Source organism: Chrysemys picta, chromosome 15 (assembly GCF_011386835.1).
Source record: "Chrysemys picta bellii isolate R12L10 chromosome 15, ASM1138683v2, whole genome shotgun sequence".
In the NCBI taxonomy this organism is placed as follows: Eukaryota; Metazoa; Chordata; order Testudines; family Emydidae; genus Chrysemys; species Chrysemys picta.
The window spans coordinates 25,783,882-25,804,447 of record NC_088805.1 but is presented as its reverse complement, the minus strand read 5'-3'; the positions used below and the strand labels follow the sequence as shown (position 1 = coordinate 25,804,447).

The 20,566-nt window shown below is 50.2% G+C and overlaps 1 protein-coding gene across 3 annotated transcripts in view; it reads left to right on the top strand.

The window, feature by feature from the left end:
- The window catches only part of RFLNA (refilin A), a 29,219-nt gene extending 19,102 nt beyond the window's left edge, over nucleotides 1-10,117 (top strand). For all 3 annotated transcript variants that reach the window (XM_008163488.4, XM_065568059.1, XM_008163487.4), the window contains exons 3-4: nucleotides 2,343-2,452; nucleotides 7,300-10,117. In XM_008163488.4, the coding sequence (XP_008161710.1) occupies nucleotides 2,343-2,452; nucleotides 7,300-7,654 (465 nt within the window). In that variant the 3' untranslated portion in view covers nucleotides 7,655-10,117. The remainder of the gene's footprint in view (nucleotides 1-2,342; nucleotides 2,453-7,299) is intronic.
- Nucleotides 10,118-20,566: the final 10,449 nt, after the last annotated feature.

Here is a 20,566-nt window from a genome sequence, read left to right as displayed (position 1 = left end):
ATTGAGGCTGAAATGTTTGCAAAGTGAGTTTCAAATAGTCAGCAGGGAGGCGCTCTAGATGTTCAGGATATTGACTTTATTAATTATAGACTGGGATGCGATTTCCACTGACGACTGTAACATTTAAGACTAAAAGGCAGATTTTCAAAGGCATCCAAATCCGGTTGATTTTCGATGGGAGTTGGGTACTTATCTACCATTTGTGTCCTCCCCACCGAACCTAGTTTTTCTGACATCGTCCCATGTAGAAGTTGCAAAGCAGCTACATTCCCAAGCTTCAGGAGAAGGTGCTCAGAGTCTATCCCAGTGCTCTATGTCACTTTGTTTTAAAGCCCCAGATTCACAAGGCTGAGAAAATATAACGAAAGGCACCAATTAATCTCCACCATGTCCGAATGTGGTCTCCTAGGCTAGAGGAACAAACATTCCAGGAGGTGTTCATTGGTGCAGAAAAAGCAGAAACAGCTGTGGGGCAGTGAATGGCTTGTTTGCGGAACTCAGCAGTAGGGCGCTCTGCCTCCCTGCAGGTCCCCTGGACATTTGGGGATTGCAGTATTTCTAGCGAGGAGCAAGGACCAGGAGGGCTACTCAGCTGCAGGGGTGAATAGCCCAAATCAAGGTACATCAGGCTGGATTCTCCGTTCCAAGAGAGGGGGCTAGTTGCAGCTCCCTGATGCAGAGCTGCCCTGCCCCAGTGCAAGTTGGAGCTGCAGCCCCCCAGGGGCCATACTCCAAAGGAGCATTGGGGGCAGTGGAGCTCTGCTCTGCCCTGCCACGCCCCTGACACTCCCCCTGGCGGAGGAGGGGTAGCGGGAGATGCTTACCCTGCACAAGGTGGACATAGCAGGTGGGGGAATGTGGCCTATGTTTTCACTCCTCCATTCCCGTTGGAGTAAGTGGGCATTAGTGCATCACTAGTACTGCTCCAGAACAGGGCACTCGTTGGGGGAAACAAAGCCATTGAGGCTCTCATGCGCAATGCTTACTGGAAAATGTTTTGGAGACTCAAAGCTTTGTTAGATCCCCGCCCCAGGAAGGATTTTCCTTATGATCCTTGGGCAGCGACATTTCAAGACAGAGGTTGAGCAGTGAGTATCCAGGCAGGCTTCATCCTATGTAGATCAGCAGCAGCAGGAGAGGAAGGAATATACGAAACATAGATGGACCCACAGCAGGTCTGAACCACCTCACCCGTCCCAAACATTAGATCCACCTCCAGTTCTGAAACTTTGCTGATCAGGCCCATTTTGAGCAGGGGACCCCCCATGAAAACTATCTAGTCTCACTGGCTCACAATAGCAGGAGCAATAAGGGAAGAAAAGAATAATTCAAATGAAAAAGATATACGGGAAGGGAATAACATTCCAAACGAAAGAATCTGCAGGGTAGCGAGGCGACCCTGGATTGTAGGGCTAGATCAGCTTACGTCAAGGCTGGGCGCTCAGAAGGAGGCACTGCGATGGGACGGCTACTGGCAGTGTCTAGGGTGGTGCTGGCAGAGGCTCAGCTGTGTAATGCTAATTCTGGTGTTGCAACCAGGGTGGGAGAAATGAAAGCAACCACATAAGTACAGACAGTGTTAGTGGGGACGCACCATCGGGCCAAACCACTTGAAAAGCCGATCAGAGTCCATGAAGTGCCTATTCTTGCACCTCCCAGTTCGGGGGTTGATTTAAATTGGTGTTGACATCAAAGGAACTACCCCAGCATGCACTAGCTGAGGATCTGGCCCCACCCTTTGAGAAATGAGCCTTTGAGCTTTGTAACCTGAGTAAGGAAGAATCCCTTCTCCCCATGCACTGACACCGAACAGAACTACTGGCTAACCATTGCGAGAAGTAAGAGGGAATGTAAGTGGGAGTTAAAGGGCCTTGAGGGGGTGGGAGGGGCAAATTCAGACTCGGTGCAACTGAGTGCAATGCCAATGAAGTCATTGGCCAGAATATCTTATTTACACTAGGGTGAATCCACAGTTATTCCATGGAAGTCAATGGAGTTAGCTGGGATTTACACCAGTCTAGCTGGCAGCAAAGTTTGGCCCCTTGTAATGTAAAGCCATTACCACCAGCAGCCTGACATGAGATGGTGCTGTCTCTCCAGCCCGTGTCCACGTCACAAAAAGCACCTGCCACAGGAGACGTCTTCTTGGGCAGTCCCAGCAGAGCACGAACCCAGGGAGGTCTGAATTCAGAGGAGTTGCGCCCACCTTCACCAGGGTTGAATTTGGCCATAGCGCCAGTGGCATGCTCAATGACTGAACAGTGTATGTCGTAAATAACACCAGCAGCATTCTGCTGTGTCCTAATGCTTGATGCGCTGTTCTTTCCCTGTTTTTCCTGTAGATTCCTTACCTTCTTGTGAACTCTTCTGTGCCCGAGATGAGGCCTCGAATGTTCCCGGTGTTCTTTGGCGAAAGCATTGAGGTCAACCCTGAACCTGTGCAGGAAATTAGGTACATATGGAGGGGTTTCTTCCCTCCCTCAGTACATTTTCTTCTGCAAAAGATTAACAGTGTTTATCAATGGGTGTCACGGTTATTTCGTTGGGGGTGAAGGGGAGGAGGAAGTGGGAGATTAATTCCTGAACTAAAAAGAAACTGACAGGGGTGGTGGAAGCGAGGGTGGTTCCGGGGTTGGTAATAGGAGATGGAGGTCTTCATTTCCAGATTATATCAAATCCAGTGCAGGCCGGGATAGAAAACCATTACCATCTGGAATGCTGTTTGGTGGCCAACGCGGAATGAGCTGGTGGTCTCCATAACTGGCGTCCATTTTTATTGCTGCTCGCAACAGAGAGGCCAAGGTTAGATCCATCTCCATGGGGCAGTCTGTCCTCTGCCCCTAAGGGCAGTCCTTCTAGCCCATGACAGAGGCCTGCTGACATTCAATGCTGGGAGGCTGGTGCTTTGCTTTGCTGCCTACACGGTACCAGGGCTCACAGTCTGGGTCTCTTCTTGCCAGCCTGGAATTCACTTTAAAAACACCAACGTGCATTTTCAGTATGGTTACTCACCCAGCTTGTGGTAATAATTAGAGGGAGGGGGAGGTTGTGAATACAACTCCCCACAACCCACACAAAGACCGTCCTGGGAACGTACCCGGATAAATGTCTGGTTATCCAGGAACAGCTGGCAGGCATGTTTTTATGACGATTACACAAGAGTCTTGTTTTATGTGCACCAAGCGACTTGCTTGCTTACACACCTAGCTGTGCAAAATACATTAAGGCAGATCATGTTACGTGTGCCACATAATCCTCCAGGCTCCCTCCAGGGTGGAGGTAATTGACGTGGACACACCCAGCTTTTAATCTTTTTTCACAGAGCTGCAAATTCCTTACCTGCTGATTACAGTTGAAAGGTTTGGAGCAGTAAAACGCATGAAAGTCCCACAGTTCCCTACAGTCTGAGCTTTACTAAAACCAGATTTTTTATTATCATCTGTATAACTGTAGCACCTAGGAACCCATCATGGACGAGGACCCCATGGTGCTAGATGTTGTACGGACACAGAACAAACAAAAGACAGTCTCTGTCCCAAAGAGCATACAGTTTAAGGATATTTACCTTGCAGGGTTACCGGCTTGTGCACATGAGCAAGTAGAGAAGGTTAAGTGCACAATGGAATATAGATAGAGAAACCAACAAGGCTAGAAGAGCCATTGTTAATAATCTTGGTGTCTATTTTTTATCCTCATCTTAATGGTGGCCGAGCCCCGCAGTGCTCGTTTTGTGTAGGCAGCGTGAACCAGACCTTGCAACTTCTCCCTGTTTGGGTTGGGATTTTCTAGGGCGGTCAAGCAATTAAAAAAATTAATCTCAATTAATCGCACTGTTAAACAATAATAGAATACCATTTATTTAAATATTTTTGGGTGTTTTCTACATTTTCAAATATATTGATTTCAGTTACACCACAAAATACAAAGTGTACAGTGCTCACTTTATATTTTTATTACAAATATTTGCACTGTAAAAAAACAAAAGAAATAGTATTTTTCAATTCACCTAATACAAGTACTGTGGTGCAAACTCTTTATCATGAAAGTTGAACTTACAAATGTAGAATTATGTACAAAAAAATTGCACTAAAAAAATAAACCAATGTAAAACTTTACAGCCTACAAGTCCACACAGTCCTATTTCTTGTTCAGCCAATCGCATAAACAAGTTTGTTTACATTTGCAGGAGATAATGCTGCCCGCTTCTTGTTCATAATGTCATCTGAAAGTGAGAACAGGTGTTCTCATGGCACTGTTGTAGCCGGCGTCGCAAGATATTTACATGCCAGATGCGCTAAAGATTCATATGTCCCTTCATGCTTCAACCACCATTCCAGAGGACATGTGTCCATGCTGAAGATGGGTTTTGCTCGATAGCAATCCAAAGCCGTGCGGTCCAACACATGTTCATTTTCATCATCTGAGTCAGATGCCACCAGCAGAAGGTTGATTTTCTTTTTTGGTGGTTCGGGTTCTGTAGTTTCTGCATTGAAGTGTTGCTCTATTAAGACTTCTGAAAGCATGCTTCACACCTCATCCCTCTCAGATTTTGGAAGGCACGTCAGATTCTTAAACCTTGGTTCGAGTGCTGTAGCTATCTTTAGAAATCTCAACATTGTTATCTTCTTTGCATTTTGTCAGATCTGCAGGAAAAGTGTTCTTAAAATGAACAACATGTGCTGAGTCATCATCTGAGACTACTATAACACAAAATATATGGCAGAATGTGGGTAAAATAGAACCGGAGACCAGGGCCGGCTCCAGGGTTTTGGCCGCCCCAAGCAGCCAAAAAAAAAAAAAAAAAGCCGCGATCGCGATTTGCGGCGGCAATTCGGCGGGAGGTCCTTTGCTCCCAGCGGGAGTGAGGGACCATCCGCCGAATTGCCACCGAATATCTGAACGTGCCGCCCCTCTCCGGAGCGGCCACCCTAAGCACCTGCTTGCCAGGCTGGTGCCTGGAGCCGGCCCTGACGGAGACATACAATTCTCCCCCAGGGAGTTCAGTCACAAATTTAATTACGGTAACTCATTTTTTTAATGAGCATCATCAGCATGGAAGCATGTCCTCTGGAATGGTGGCCAAAGCATGCAAGGGTATACGAATGTTTAGCATATCTGGCACATAAATATCTTGCAGTGCTGGCTAAAAAAGGTCCCATGTGAACGCCTGTTCTCACTTTCAGGTGACATTGTAAAGAAGAAGCTGGCAGTATTAGCTCCCATAAATGTACACAAACTTGTTTGTCTTAGCAATTGGCTGAACGAGAAGTAGGACTGAGTGGACTAGTAGGCTCTAAAGTTTTGCATTGTTTTGTTTTTGAGTGCAGTTATGTAACAAAAAAAAAATCTACATTTGTAAGTTGCACTTTCACGATAAAGAGATCGCACTATAGTACTTAGCAACAGAGGGTCCTGTGGCACCTTTGAGACTAACAGAAGTACTGGGAGCATAAGCTTTCGTGGGTAAGAACCTCACTTCTTCAGATGCACTTGTATCTGAAGAAGTGAGGTTCTTACCCACGAAAGCTTATGCTCCCAGTACTTCTGTTAGTCTCAAAGGTGCCACAGGACCCTCTGTTGCTTTTTACAGATTCAGACTAACACGGCTACCCCTCTGATACTATAGTACTTGTATGAGGTGAATTGAAAAATACTGTTTCTTTTGTTTATCATTTTTATAGTACAAATATTTAAAATCAAAAGTAATAATATAAAGTGAGCAGTGCACACTTTGTATTCTGTGTTGTAATTGAAATCAATATATTTGAAAATGTAGAACACCACCCAAAAATATTTAATAAATTTCTATTGGTATTCTATTGTTTAACAATGCAATGAAAACTGCGATTAATTTTTTAAATCGTGATTAGATTTGAGTTAATCACGTGAGTTAACTGCGATTAATTGACAGCCCTAGTTTTGACCCATCACTGGCGTTTCTGTAGAACCCAGACCATCAAGCAATCTCCATCCACTCCCTCATGCTCCTTGGTTTATGGCTAGCTCAGGATTTCCTCTACCCATTTGGCACAGCTTTTTGAGGTTGTGCTGGGTCACTTCACTCCCTTTTTCCCTACTGCAGCCTAGTTTGGGGGCAATGGCTTTGTGCTCTAGGTGACATGTAAATCAAGCTGTCATTGCTCTAAGCAGGTGACCCTTTGCTCTAATATGCGAGGGATGGGCAGAAGGTGTTAAACAGCTCAATCAAGCCCCCTCTAGCTCCCTTTAATAACCATGTCCAGGGTGTTATTTTTTTGCCAAGTGAGGGCAGGAGCTGACACTGGTGCACAACAGAGACCAGAAAGGCATCCGCCTTAGGGCCACCTAAGGGTCCCCATTAGGAGTACAGGAGCATGAACCAATAGAGGCAGTTTTCACCCAGCTTGCATGTCCATTTCCCATGCTCCCTGTGCACTACCCGTAAGGGAGGGCTGCCTCTTTCCGTCACAATGCCAGGGGAAGGTGGTGTGCTGCATGATGACAATCTGTTCCCTTATGCAGCATGATTTAAGAATCAAGGGAACCCTTTGCCATCATGGTTGATGGCAATGCTACAAGAGACTAGCCGCAGAAGGTCTGCCAGAGACCACTGATGTGTGTTCGGGTAGAGACTAGGAAGCCAGCACACCACGTGGTGGAAAAGCAGGGGTGGGCCACGGATGCACCTAAAATGTCAGGAATCCTTGACCAGGCTCACCTTTCCAGCCTCTGGCTGAACATCTGTTTCTCTCCAACTCCTCTGCCTCCCACATACGGGGCACCAGCAACAAGTGGCCAACAGCTGTGCCCTTCACCACTGTGCCCGGGCTTGCTCTCACTGTGGAACTCAGCTAAAAGGGATCCTGGCTTAGGGCCGGGATAATCCTAAGGCCCCAGGAGGGAGCAGGGATGACACTGTGAAGCAACCAAACCAGAGCTGTTCTGCTGTCCAGGGAAAGGGGCAGGAACCCATGTGCCTGTGCAGGGGGTCCCAATCCTCTCTATGGCAGGCAACCAGGCTCCAGCAGGGATCCCTGTGCCCCACCACCCATGGGGAGTTGGGATCATGGATTCACAACTAAGCAGAACTACCAGGAGATGGGTGGCTACAGCAACGGAGATGGCTATTGCAAACCTGTGGTTGCAGCAAGGGCATTCTGCTGCTGTTCTGCGCCAGAGGGTCCATCTGCCCAGCCCTCCCTAGAGCACCATTTGCTTTGGTTGGGCCAAGAACTTGGCAGAAGATAGGAGCGGGTCAGCACAGAGCCCTCCTGCCCTATGCGCTCCCTTCGCTGCCTGACTTCTCACTGCCCTTTTCAGGTGCAACTCGGAGGTGAAATATGACTCAGAGAAACACTACAAGGACGACATCTTCTACGGACCCATCCCCACCATAACCGCCTACAGCGAGACGGTCATAGCCACGCCAAACTGCACCTGGAGGAACTACAAGTCGCAGCTGATCTTCGAGCCCCGACAGAAGCCCCTGCGGTTCCAGAGCACAACCATCATCTTCCCCAAACGCACCAAGAACATTTACCGAACCACCCTCACCTACAGCCTGGGCTGTGCCAAGCGCTGGTTCGCGTCCAGCGTGCAACTGGAGCTGTATGAAGAAACCAGCCCCTGCGTCATCTACAGCGAGACCCTTTCGTCCACCCGTGGGGGGCTCTGACGACCACAAGGCCGCGTCCTTCGCTGGCCTCTCCGGACAGACAGATTTGGCCAGGTGCCTTCATTGATGGCGATGGGCCCTTGACTACTAGCGGCTGGGCGTGCGTGGTCTTAGACGCATCTGAACTGCTCCAAGAGGAGGCCTAGAGGGGTCGTACTCTTTATGGATTTGGTCAGCACAAGGCTGGCGTTTGTTGTGGGACATTTTTGATGTTCACGCTCTGGATTTTTATTTTATTTTTTGACACATATCTATTTTAAATAGCATTTCAATGAAATCAGACAGCAAAGGCCCTAGGTTTGCAGTTACCATATGTTATAGTGCTGCTTCCCAGCTCCGTGGGTCTTCTCTAGCATGTAGGCACGACTTAGCAGTGCCTTGGAAGCCGATCCTGTCTGATAGGAGAAGACCAGCTGCAGACTCACCATCCAACCTGCACAGCTGCTATCTGCCTGCTTCTCCTAGTGTTTAAACACAGAGAAGACAGTTGTTATTTTTAATTGCTTAAGACATTGATCCCACTTCGAATCCCCATCTGGAGGACGGCTCCAGGATTGCATTGCAGCACCACAGCGACCTCCGATTTAGCTTTTTTTTAAATAAAAATGGTCACCAAAACAGGGAAGACGATCGATCATGCTGACAGGGCACCAGCCTTTCCAGAATAGGCAAGTGCCAAACTCCCATTCGAGACCCTTTTGAGGAGCCAGATGTTTACATGCCATAGCGGGATACCGTGCAAGGGGCTTCTAGGGGAGCCGAGAATGGAATGCTTCAGGGGAGATTTGCATTCTAAGGAGGATTCAAGCCAGGGAAAATGGCAGAAAGCTTAGCTAACAGGGATAAAACACACAGAGAGGACAGATCTAATTCAGGATTAACCTGATTTTATGCAAAGGCAGCTTACGACAATCAGGTTAACTAGGTATAGGAGAATAGGCTTTCAAGGGCAATTCCTTGAGGACCAAAAGTCTTTTCTGTTATATGAGATGATAAAGACCATAGCAGGAGCAGAAGTTTAAACTCCGAGTTGAAGACTGTCAACAGGACAGATGTTTCCAAAATTCAGCAGAATGGGGCCGTGGCTCATCGCCAGCCTGTTGAGTCCGGTAATAGTGCACAATAGTAATAATTCATCCAAGGACAATGAAAGGAACCGCCTATTCCTACCCTCTGCTCCTCCCCCAAGCTGGTTACTTCCCATGCAGCTGTAAAAACACGGAGGTGGGCAGCCTTCAGAAGGTGCCAGCGGGCCAGCACCAGCAGCCAGCTTCAAACCTGGCTGATCCCTCCCTGCCAACTACAAGCTCTCGGAGCTCTGGCACTAACAGATCCTGTCACTGGGTTAGACGGCATCTGCATGTCACCTTGTCCCCGAGACAGACCCCTGCTAGCAGAGACTGATTTGATACCCTTTTCCCACCTCTTCTTTACAAAGAATGGATTTAACCTCCTGGTACTTTATTTTTTTGTGAGCTGAAGCTGAAAGAGGGAAGTTGGTTGCTCTTTTTTAAATGCTCACTTTCACTTGTATCTAAACTATAAGGAAACCGTCCGTTCTAGGGCTTCAACTGGCATCAGCATTGAAAGGGAACGAGAAAAGAGAACAACAGTGCTCTGGCAGGCTCTGTTTTAGTGCAGGACTCCATATGTGGCATCGCTGTACTGATCTGTTGTTAGCTGTTTTCATTTCCCTCTGGGGATAACAAACTGCAGCAAGACAAGCACAGCTCTGGCTGGGAAAGGAATTAAGGAAATCATGCCCATAGTTATGAAAATTGAACCCATCCAGCATCACCTACAAAGATTATTTGATGTGCCTACAAGTGGGACTTTTGTGTTGATTAGACTACAACAGGAACAATGCTAAGCAACAGTGCGTCAGTAAATGACAGTGCCTACGCAGAGGGGTAAGAAAGCAATACAAGATCCCAAAGCTGTTACTGCTTTGTGAATACTGGCCAACAGGGCTGGGATTGTCAATGGAGACAAAAGGAATTAGACACCTAACTCTCACTGGATTTGTATGGGGTTTGGACACCTACGGTAAAATTCTGAACAGCACCTAAGTGATTTAGGAGGCTAAGTTCCATTTTCCAAGGAGACAGACTGAGATCCGCAAAGGTATTTAGATACCTAACTCCTAGGGGAATTATGCACCTAAATATATTTGAGGATCTGGGCCTTGGGCACTTAGAAACTTTTAGTCTCATTTAAAATCAATAGACCGTAGGTGTCTACGTGCCTATGTCACTTTGGCAAATGGGACTTAGATGCTCTTGAAAATGTTACCTGTAACTCCTGCAGGCTTTTTAGCTAAACAGCTCTGGAAGTTAATGTCTATTTGGTTCCCCCGCCCCCCTTAAGTGTTTTGTATTTGTCTTGCTGCAATTCTGATTCAGTTATTTCAGTGTACACATGACCAGCCAAGTTACACCACCTAATAATAAGGAATAACTCAGACTCCTTGCCCAGAAAGTTTGTAATCACACGAACGCCCACAGCTGTTAAAAATGCCATGATAAACTAAAACCAAACAAACCCCTCCAGATATTTAAAAAAAAAACTGATTTGAAAAGATCAGGTTTCCTTCTACGTAAGCGAGTGAATGGTCCTGCTCTTGTGGGAAACGTTCCTAGCTTACACACTACCCCAATGGAATCGGCTAGCGAAAGGATCGGAGTCCTCGCTCCCACTCCCATTGCCCTGCCTGACCTCAAGGGCTCCCCTTCAACTCTCCTATGTGGCAGAGCCCTCGTAACCCCGAGAAGACTGAATCCAGGATTCCCGAGGGGACTCGACCCCCTATCTTGTGGTAGTCACTTAGGACAGGGGTTAAGGGGACCTCACTCCGGGGTGCTCTCTCCACTCTGGACCCTTCCCTGACCCACTGATCATTGCACGTAGTTCAAAACAAATACCATTTATTAAACAGCAACCAATTAAAAAATAAGGACAAAATGGGAAAGGCGAAAACACGTCTCTGTGGAAACGGGGGAACCCCAAACAGCGTCTCTGGAACATCCGGGCAGTTCACAGTCTGTTCCTCGCACGGCCCAGGCCCCTGCCCAGGCCCTGGCTGTGCTGCAGGGATGCTGCGGGTCAGACACTTGCTCTGGCGGTGGCTCTAGGTGGCCGGGCCCTTCTTCCCAGCGTCGCCCCTCGTCGGGGTTATGATCCCCTCCATGCAAAGCCTCGTGGCTGGGGGTGTCTCCCTGCGCCGGGCCACTGCCCAGATCCCCCTCACTCTCCCCAGCTGCTCACCGCCCCCGGCTCCAGCTCCAGCCCCACTCTGCCCTCAGCGCAGCTCCCTGGTTCTCTCTGACCGGCGAAGGCCTGCTCCCCGGCTCCGCTCGGCCCCGCTCTGGCCCAGGCAGCTCCCGCTCACACGGAGGACGGGACTCCTGGCCTCCCTCATTGGCCAGCCTGCCCTGTCAATCAGGGTGACTTGGAGCGTTGGCTTCTCCCATTGCCCCCAGGGAGTGTCAGTCTCAGGGTCCTGATTTCTCATCGGCCCGTCCCCCTTCTATTGGTACTGGGAGATGGCCAGCCAAAAAACCCCACTGAGTTTCAGTACGGGGCCAATAGCCCCCTTCCGTTCTGTTTCAAAAGCCATGGGGAAAGGCAATTCATTTGTGTAACCAGAACTCTTTCCTTTCTGAACCAGGGCCATTCTTGGGGGGTTTGTTTGTTTTAAAGAAGCATATTTTTTATTCAGACACTAACTTGACGTCTTAATGTATCTCGGAAGTGTTGATTGCAGGGTAGGGTTACCATATTTTGTGCCTCCAAATGGAGGACACTCCCCGGGGCCCTGGCCCCGCCCCCAGCCCCGCCCATGCCCCCGCCCCAACTCCGCCCCCTCCCAAAGTCTCCGCCCCCTCCCCTGCTTCCCGCGAACATTTAATTCGCGGGAAGCCTGAAGCAGGTAAGGGGGGGCGGGGGGGAGGAGGCGCGGCCCAGGGTGGCCCCCCGGCGGCTCCAGCCTGGGTTGGCTCGGGCCCTGGGGTGCCGGCCCCGACCGACCACCTCCCGCGGGCCCGGCGCACCCCCCGGCTCCCCGCCCCGCGGGCCCAGCGCACCGACCCCTGCCCGGCTCCCAGCCCCGGCCCCGGCGCACCCCCCGGCTCCCGGCCCCGCTGGCCCGGCGCACCGACCCCGACCCCGGCTCCCGGCCCCGCTGGCCCGGCGCACCGACCCCGGCTCCCAGCCCCCCGACCCCGGCCCGGCTCCCAGCCCCCCGACCCCGGGCCCGGCGCACCGACCCCGGGCCCGGCTGCCGGCCCCGGGCCCGGCTGCCGGCCCCGACCCCGGGCCCGGCTGCCGGCCCCGACCCCGGGCCCGGCGCACCGACCCCGACCCCGGGCCCGGCGCACCGACCCCGGCCCCGGCTGCCGGCCCCGACCCCGGGCCCGGCGCACCGACCCCGGCCCCGGCTGCCGGCGCACCGACCCCGGCCCCGGCGCACCGACCCCGGCCCCGGCTGCCGGCGCACCGACCCCGGCCCCGGCGCACCGACCCCGGCCCCGGCTGCCGGCGCACCGACCCCGGCCCCGGCTGCCGGCGCACCGACCCCGGCCCCGGCTGCCGGCGCACCGGCCCCGGCCCCGGCTGCCGGCGCACCGGCCCCGGCCCCGGCTGCCGGCCCCGGCTGCCGGCCCCGGCGCACCGGCCCCGGCTGCCGGCCCCGACCCCGGGCCCGGCGCACCGGCCCCGGCTGCCGGCCCCGACCCCGGGCCCGGCGCACCGGCCCCGGCTGCCGGCCCCGACCCCGGGCCCGGCGCACCGGCCCCGGCTGCCGGCCCCGACCCCGGGCCCGGCGCACCGGCCCCGGCTGCCGGCCCCGCGGGCCCGGCGCACCGGCCCCGGCTGCCGACCCGGCGCACCGGCCCCGGCTGCCGGCCCCGACCCCGGGCCCGGCGCACCGGCCCCGGCCCCGGCTGCCGGCCCCGCGGGCCCGGCGCACCGGCCCCGGCTGCCGACCCGGCGCACCGGCCCCGGCGCACCGGCCCCGGCCCCGGCTGCCGGCCCCGCGGGCCCGGCGCACCGACCCCGGCCCGGCTGCCGGCCCCGCGGGCCCGGCGCACCCCCGGCCCGGCTCCCCGACCCGGCCCCACGGGCCCGGACCGGCTCCCCGGACCGGCTCCCGGCCCCGCGGGCCCGGCCCGGCACCGCACTCCCGGCCCGGCACCATGCCCCCGACCCCGGACAAAGAGGCCCCGGCCGAGCCTCCCGATTTTCCCGGACATGCCCGGCTTTGGGGGATTTCCCCCCGGACGGGGATTTGAGCCCCCAAAAGCCGGACATGTCCGGGAAAATCCGGACGTATGGTAACCCTATTGCAGGGACACCGCTAGCACTGAAAGCTGTGCACTTGCTCTGTCCAGCACATTGACTTCAGGCATAAAGAAGCATAGTATTTGCCCCAAACTATCCAGCTTCAAATGTGTGTGTGTGTGTGTGGGGGGGGGTGTCCTACCATAACCCACATATGGTATGTCTTCATGGCACAGTTAACTCGGGTGAATGGGCATCCAGGTCTGAGTTGTCTGCAAAGCCACACAAGCTACTGGGGCCTTACATTTCCCCATGTGCGTCAGTAGACTTCAGGGGGCATAGCCTATGGTCCTTTGTGCAGTGGTCAACTGGGCCGCTCTGCAATCCCTTCCCAGTGAATTGTGGGAGAATTTGTCTGTCCTTCTGGGTGCATGGAGGGAAATTTTGGGATAGTTTGGAGGACTATTGGCACACAAGTGATTTAGCCTGTGTCCTCACTGCAAAGTGGGTGGGTTACCAGCTCGAGCGAAAACAGGCACTGAGCACTAACCCAGCTCTACAGCACCACCAGACTCAGGGGGGAGTGTTGTGTTTGTGGACAGGATGGGTGTTGGGGCCAATGTCTGAGCAAGAGCCCAAATTACCTCTGCAGTGAAGACAGACCCTGAGGCTGTTCAGGGCTTTCCAAAGAGTGGACAGAGGAGTAAATTGAGGCTCCATTTCCCATGAGCTGAAGGGGAACCCCAAGGTCCTTTAACCTGTATTCCTGCTCTCAGATTGGAACGTAATCCCCCTCACACTCACTCTAAAATTAGAAGAGCCCACCCCAAGGTTGCACCTTTTTGGACAATCTGGACCTGATTTCCCCTTGATGAGTCCTTTAGACTCCCAACAGGGTGACTTACAAGTTGCAGTTCAGCCTTACCTGTTAAATTCCCTGCTCTTGTTGGTCGCAAGGGACAGGCCAGACTCAGAAGGCAAACTAAATGGCCATCCCTTGCCAGGCTGGCTCCGCTTCGACGTAGTCTTGCCTTCCGGAATCCCGCCGGCTATTTGTTCTGCACACCAGCCCTTGCCACAGCGACGTGTGTAGCTGAGCCGATGCAGCGGGTCACTTGTGCTGCTCTCCCTCATCGCAGCATGCTGGGCAGACACCACTTCGCTGCCTAGGGAGCCTGTTGCTTCCTGCCTTTGCTTTATGAATGCCAGCTGCTGCAAAAAATCTGGTTGGCAAATGAAATCCAGGGGCAGACACCTGACTCGCTGTCCGTTCTTTGGCCCCACTCCCCTGACACTCTGCTTAAGTCAAAGTTTCCTCGGCAGCCTGTGACTGGCTCTTGGGAGGCTGTCCAAGGTGGGAGGAAAGGTACAAGGCACCTTTCCCACCCCCACAGTGCACAGTCCCAGTCCTTGTGCCCCCAGGACACAATCTCCCCCAAAGGGGGCAGGGAGCACTGCAGGCTGGCTAACTGCAGAGGTGAATACACACTGCACTGTCTTAGGGGGTGGGTCAGTGTGTGCTATGTTCTCCTGGTGTTCCCACTAGGGTTGTGTGACTGCACTACGCCTGCCACTGCCCAGAAGGCACAGCCCAGCCCTTACTCACCATATCTTTTCCACTCCTTGCCCTCCCAGAACAGCTCCACTCCACGCTGAGGCGAGCATGGTCACTGTGCGAAGGTTCTGCTGGCTCCCAGCAGTCACCAGGGCCAGACGTAAAACATGCTGGTTTGGAGCGCGAGCGGCTTCGTCCTTCCAAACTAATCCACCCCCAGTTCTGGGCTTTGTTTGCTGTGCAAACACTTAAACGCGCTTTCAGACTAGAAAACATACTTGAAAGAAACGTCCAAACGTGCCGTTCTCGGCTCCGGGGGAGCCAAGGTGATTTTTATTGGCTTGTTTTGCCTTAAAAAGAAGAAAAAAATAGATTCACAGACGTGGTTTCTTAACAGACAAACGGTCCAAAAAGCAGCAATCACTCGAATCCTGAACATGGCTCAGCTTCAGCGGCTGCAGAACAGTTTGCACTGATCAGGCCTCTGGAGAGCTGCAAGATATTTTGCTTGTTAGGAGACCAAAAAAGCACAGGAGGTTATTGAACGTCCTAGGGAGCAATGAAATCAGTGTCACTGGGTGCCAGCAGGACTGAAAGGGAAAACATAAAGTCTGAACTGTATCATTAGCGCTGAGATATCCTGAATAATAATCTTACAGAGGAACATGAATGGATCTAAACCTGGGATGTGGAACTATAATACAGCACGTGTGGCAGTTGTAGGGTTTTTCAAATACCTTCTAACATCTTCTTACCGATTTGGACTGGGATTATGTCTGTGCAGATCTAAAATAGATCAGGCCCCGTAGTCTATAACGGCTCCAATTGACGTCATTTATCTGGTCCTTGTTTTCAGTCGGGGTGCCCAAAATACAATTTGTGGGGTAACTTGGTTCATTCCCGATGCAGCCCAGCGCTGCAGTACAAATACCCAGCCAGGTAATTCAGTATACTAATGACCCTAGCTAGCCATTTGTATGTGCGGTTACTTGATCGGCACATGCAATCACAGTGATTGGTCTCCTAGATTAAGTGCATGATTGCACAGGTAGCTGGTTTGAAAAGCTGGGTTAGGCGCTGGAGATTTACAATAAGCTGACAAGCAATGGGGCGAAGGTTCAGCGGAATAAGGTGTGCAATGCATTGGCAAGAGGAAACGCTTCTGCAGATGGAACCCACTGGCTCATGCTAAGCAGGGATTATACCCAACAGGTCTGATCTCCTCTTGTTCCCCCAGCTGGGACAAAGTTCTGGGGGCTCCTTGCAGGACTGGGCCCTTACAGCACCGGGCCCTTACAGCACCAGGTTTTTATTTAACTTGTCTAAGGGCTCTAGCCAACTCCCCATTAAATCAGCCAAGAGACTCCTACTGAGATCAGTGGCAGTCAGATCAGACCCTGTTGCAGTCACATTTATTGTTTGCTAGTTTAATGCTCTCTTTCAAAGCAACGTCATCAGTTACAGCCTAGATTTCCTTGACGTCGCCTCTCATTCAGCGTGGTCTTGTACCCATGCCAGTTTCCTGTAACGTAGTTGCAACAAGATGGGTCAGTTTTCTTTTGTTTTAAATCTGTCCCTTTGGGCATTCATACACAAATACATCCCAGATACTAGGAGAACCACTGACTTCACTGGGCTTTTGGTTTGATGCTGAATCAGTGCGTGAATCACCCATGTGCTTCTGATAGTCAGAAGCAGGCATGTCTTGCCTTCTTCCTACACAGTGCTTTTTACCCACTCGCTAGCCATATCCCTGCGGCTTGTTTACATGTTGCCAATAGTCGGAGCTTTGTTTGCAACACTTCTTTTTTTGGTTTGGAGAATAATAATTGTTACATCTCACTTGAACACCATAAATTAGATTCTAGGTTTGCTATGTCAATCAGAAAAGGCTAATTGTTTGCCAATTAATTTCTGCCAGCAGCAAATAAATGCCTTATTTGTAGCGTTTTATGCATTTAAAGGGGCTGTTTCATTTTACAGAGCTCTCTTTTTTTAAAGGGATATAATTAATTTTAAACAACGGATCTTTATACCTTTATTTTTCTAGAGTTACAGGCCGTTAATCTACAATGAGTAAATGTAGCTTTGAAAAGGTGTATTTCCCTGAGTAGTTACTTACCAGTGTCACCCAAGCTCTTGAGCTTTTTTGACCTGTTTGTTTTCCATCATGCCATGAGCCCAATGGATAGAGTTGGTCAAGATCTTTCTTTTAATACTTTCCTGCCCGCAGCGAAAATTTTTCTTTTTTTTTTTAAACCAGGAACTTTTGCAAAAAGCTCCCGTTTTTCCCCCCAAAATGTTCTGCTTAGCCATCCCAATCAGAAATTTGGAAATGTTGATATTTTTTACATTTTGAGGGGGTTGTTTTTCTATACCATTTTGTCACAGGATGTAATAGAATCAATTATGCCCAGAGTTTGTTTGTTCTTTGTTTTTCATAATTCCTTTGTAACATTTTGAAAGAGAGAGAGAGAAAGAAAGAGACAGACAGACAGACTCTTTGTCAATGAATGCAATAAAATAAGTGATGCCCAAAGAGAAACCCTCCCCAAACAAAATATTGACATTTCTATATCTTTCAATTCAAGATTTTGACATTTTCCAAAACAAAATTTGAAACAAAAAGTGACACAGACACATTTTCCTTCCTTGAGGCTGAGGAACCAAAAACCAAAACAAAACAAAACACCTCCTGACCTGCATCCATTCAGGCTGATTGAAAACAGTGAATCTCAGAATTTGGCTTGAAGCCCCCAGATCCTGCACCAGCGCTGTGGCATGCCCTTGTGGAGCCAGGTACACAGTGTGGCTTTCAAGGCAGTCGAAGTCTGTGGAAAGGCTCACGTTGATTTCAATAGGTTTTGGGTCAGGCCGTAGGCGACTGTGGGTGGGATCTTCAAATGCTCCCAGTGTCGACCTAACTCTGCTCCCACTTGAAGTCAGTGAGAGCTAGACCCCATTGGTGTCATTGGGAGCAACATTAGGGCCAATGCTGATCACATCTAAAAAGCCCACGCTGCTAACAGATGAACCATTTTATTTTTAAAGTGTTGGGATGCCCTTTCCTCTCTAGCCAATATGTCCATTGTCCAAACCAGCTAATGTATTCTGTCATGGGAATCCTGAACTGCAGGTGGAATTGAAAGATGTTTGATGATTAGAGAAGTGGCTCATGCTCTTGGATGTGTTGTATTTCTATTTTTATAATTCTAATACTCTAAGTGCTTGTAAAGTACTTTACTGTTGTATATGTGGTGATCCGGTACTTCCTGATACCCTTTTATTTTTGTATTTTTTCTCTCTCCACAATAATCACTTCCTGTTCAATTCATAGAAAATAATTTAAGAAAACAAATGTATATATCTTAATAAAATGCAGAAAAGCAGAATGCTCACATGTCTGGCTTTTGCTTCCTCTTCCACACACAACAACTTGCAACTCACTGCCTAGCCTTGTATTAGTACAGTCTAATCAGATGGGATATTTTTTGTGATGCTTCTATTGGATGTCTTCTCTCTAGTGGGTTTGGGTTAGGAAGTCCTGGTAGCATGTTGTCAATAAGACAAATATCCAAACTTTCTTTTGATTGGGAGTTTTGGGATGGGAACATGAGGGAGGGAGTAAAAAGTACATTTCAGCTTTTCCTTAAGCCACTCTCAACAGAATATACTCGGTGAAACACAATCTACAGGAGTTAGTTGTTAAATAACTGGATATTTAGGGAGAAAGGCTCTTGTGATCTAGGCACAAGACTGGGGGTTAGGAGTGCTGGGTCTGTAGCTGGCTCTGCCACAGACTTCCAGTGTGACCTTGGATAAAGTGTGGGAATCACTAGGGACTGATGATCCCATCTTCAGAAGTGCCTCAGAGACTTAGGAACCTTTGTCCCACTTTCAAAAGAGGGAGGCACTTAGGAACCTGACCCCCTTTGAAAGTCAACAAGACGTAGCAAACTCCTAAGTTCATAGAGGTCAGGTCCATCAATGGCTATTAGCCAAGAAAGTCAGGGACACAACCCCAGGCCCCATGTGTCCCTAAGCCTCCCACTGCCAGAAGTATCTGGCACTGGCCACTTTCAGAAGACAGGATACAGGGCTCAATGGACCATTAGTCTGACCGAAGCTGGCTGTTCTTTTGTTAAGTCAGCTGGGCATTTTTGAACATTTTACGTTAGGAGACTTAGTTGATTTTATCTTTGTATGATTTTATGGAGTCACTTAATCTCTGAGGCCTGGTCTACACTAACCCCCCAATTCGAACTAAGGTACGCAACTTCAGCTGCGTGAATAACGTAGCTGAAGTCGACGTACCTTAGTTCAAACTTACCGCGGTCCAGACGCGGCAGGCAGGCTCCCCCGTCGACTCCGCGTATTCCTCGCACCGAGCAGGATTACCGGAGTCGACGGGGAGCACTTCTGGGTTCGATTTATCGCGTCCAGAAAAACCTCCCACTCCTCTGCAGCCTCTCTCCTTTTCTCCCAGCACACAAGCATGGGGTTCATTTGCCAGCAGCGTAATCCCCTGGAGCGGACAGAGGAAGGAGTGGGGTTTCTTTGTGACAGCTGGTGTCAGGAAGAGCAGATTGGTCTGCTCTCTTGAGGGCAGGGATGTCCCAAGTAATGATATTGATAAGCTCCACCAACAGAGCAGAACAGCAGTAGGGCTCTCGCTCGATGAGACCTGCTTGGGTATCCCTGGGAGACTTGCTGGAGATTGCTAGTGTACGGCCTACCATGACGGAACAGCAGCAGCACTGGAACAACAGCCCGTCAAGCTGCATCTCAGCCACCATCACCAGGGCTGAGTCCTCCCTTCGGCGTACGCGAGACAGCATGACCAATTAGAGCAGGGAACTGGAACGTTCTCCTGATTCCGCCACCCTTACGTGCAGCCTCACTAGGTGACCTGCCCCCATCCACCACTAATAACTGGAAGTTTCTGTGTGTCGTTTGGGGCAAGACAGAAATCATCACAAATACTCACATTGCCTACCTGCTCATGGCTTCAGTTTCGCACTCTCTAATATGGAGATGATACTATTTACTTCTCTGGATGGGGGAGGGTGGGAGTATTATTTGTAGTACAATATTTCCCAGAAGCTCCAATGGAGGTCAGAGTCCTGTTGGGCTAGGTGTTGTACAAACTCAGAGTGAGGGTCAGTCCTTGCCCTGAAGAGCTTGCAAGCTAAATAGGCAAGATGGACCAAGGGCAGGAGGGTAAACTGAGGCACAGAGAGGTGTGACCTTCCCAAACTCACACAGCAAGCCAGCCAGAGATGCAGGAAATAGAACCCATGTCTCCTGACTCTCAGACCAGCCCCATAATCACTACACCACACTGCCTCATGCCGGGAGGTTTAATTGATGTTTGTAAAGGCTCCAAGAGCCACAGATAAGAGATGATATAGCATCAGATGCTCAGTCTTGACTGTTAATGTATTCTGAAGCACTTTGTGTCCAGGCCAATTTTAAATGATTCAAGCAAAGAAGCTTCTACCACTTCTCTCAGGAGACTGTTTCACAATCGGAGATTTCACTGTTTTGAAGTTTTTCCAGTCATTCAGTCTAAATTTCCCTTTACCTCACTCACCCCACCACACCTAATTGGATAACCCTAGCATCCAACCTACTAATTCCTCTCTCATAGGTTTTCCTGTATGCCTTTCAAACACTGTGAAACAATGCTGATGTGACACGCTTTGACTGGTTTCATATCCAGGAATTAATACACTAGTACAACAACATGCAAGTTTTACAACTTGTTTTATACGTCAATCTTGCTTAATAACTTTCCTAACAGTCAAGACAGATGCACCACCTGTATTAGGGAATTAAAACCCTGCCTAACTCTGAAGTTAGTTGAAAAGACATAGCTGTGAATGTCATAGACTCACATGAAGAAAGCACAGCCAGCATGTTGGGAGAATTCTCAGCTGTCTTCCAAGCCCTAGAATGTCTGCAAGGAGAATATTGTCTTAACCCTTACGGACAAGTCTTATAGGATTTAATAGGAGTGAAACTAATAGGTGTCTACAGAAAGGATTGTTAAAACCTATAGAGCTGAAGAGAGAAGGATA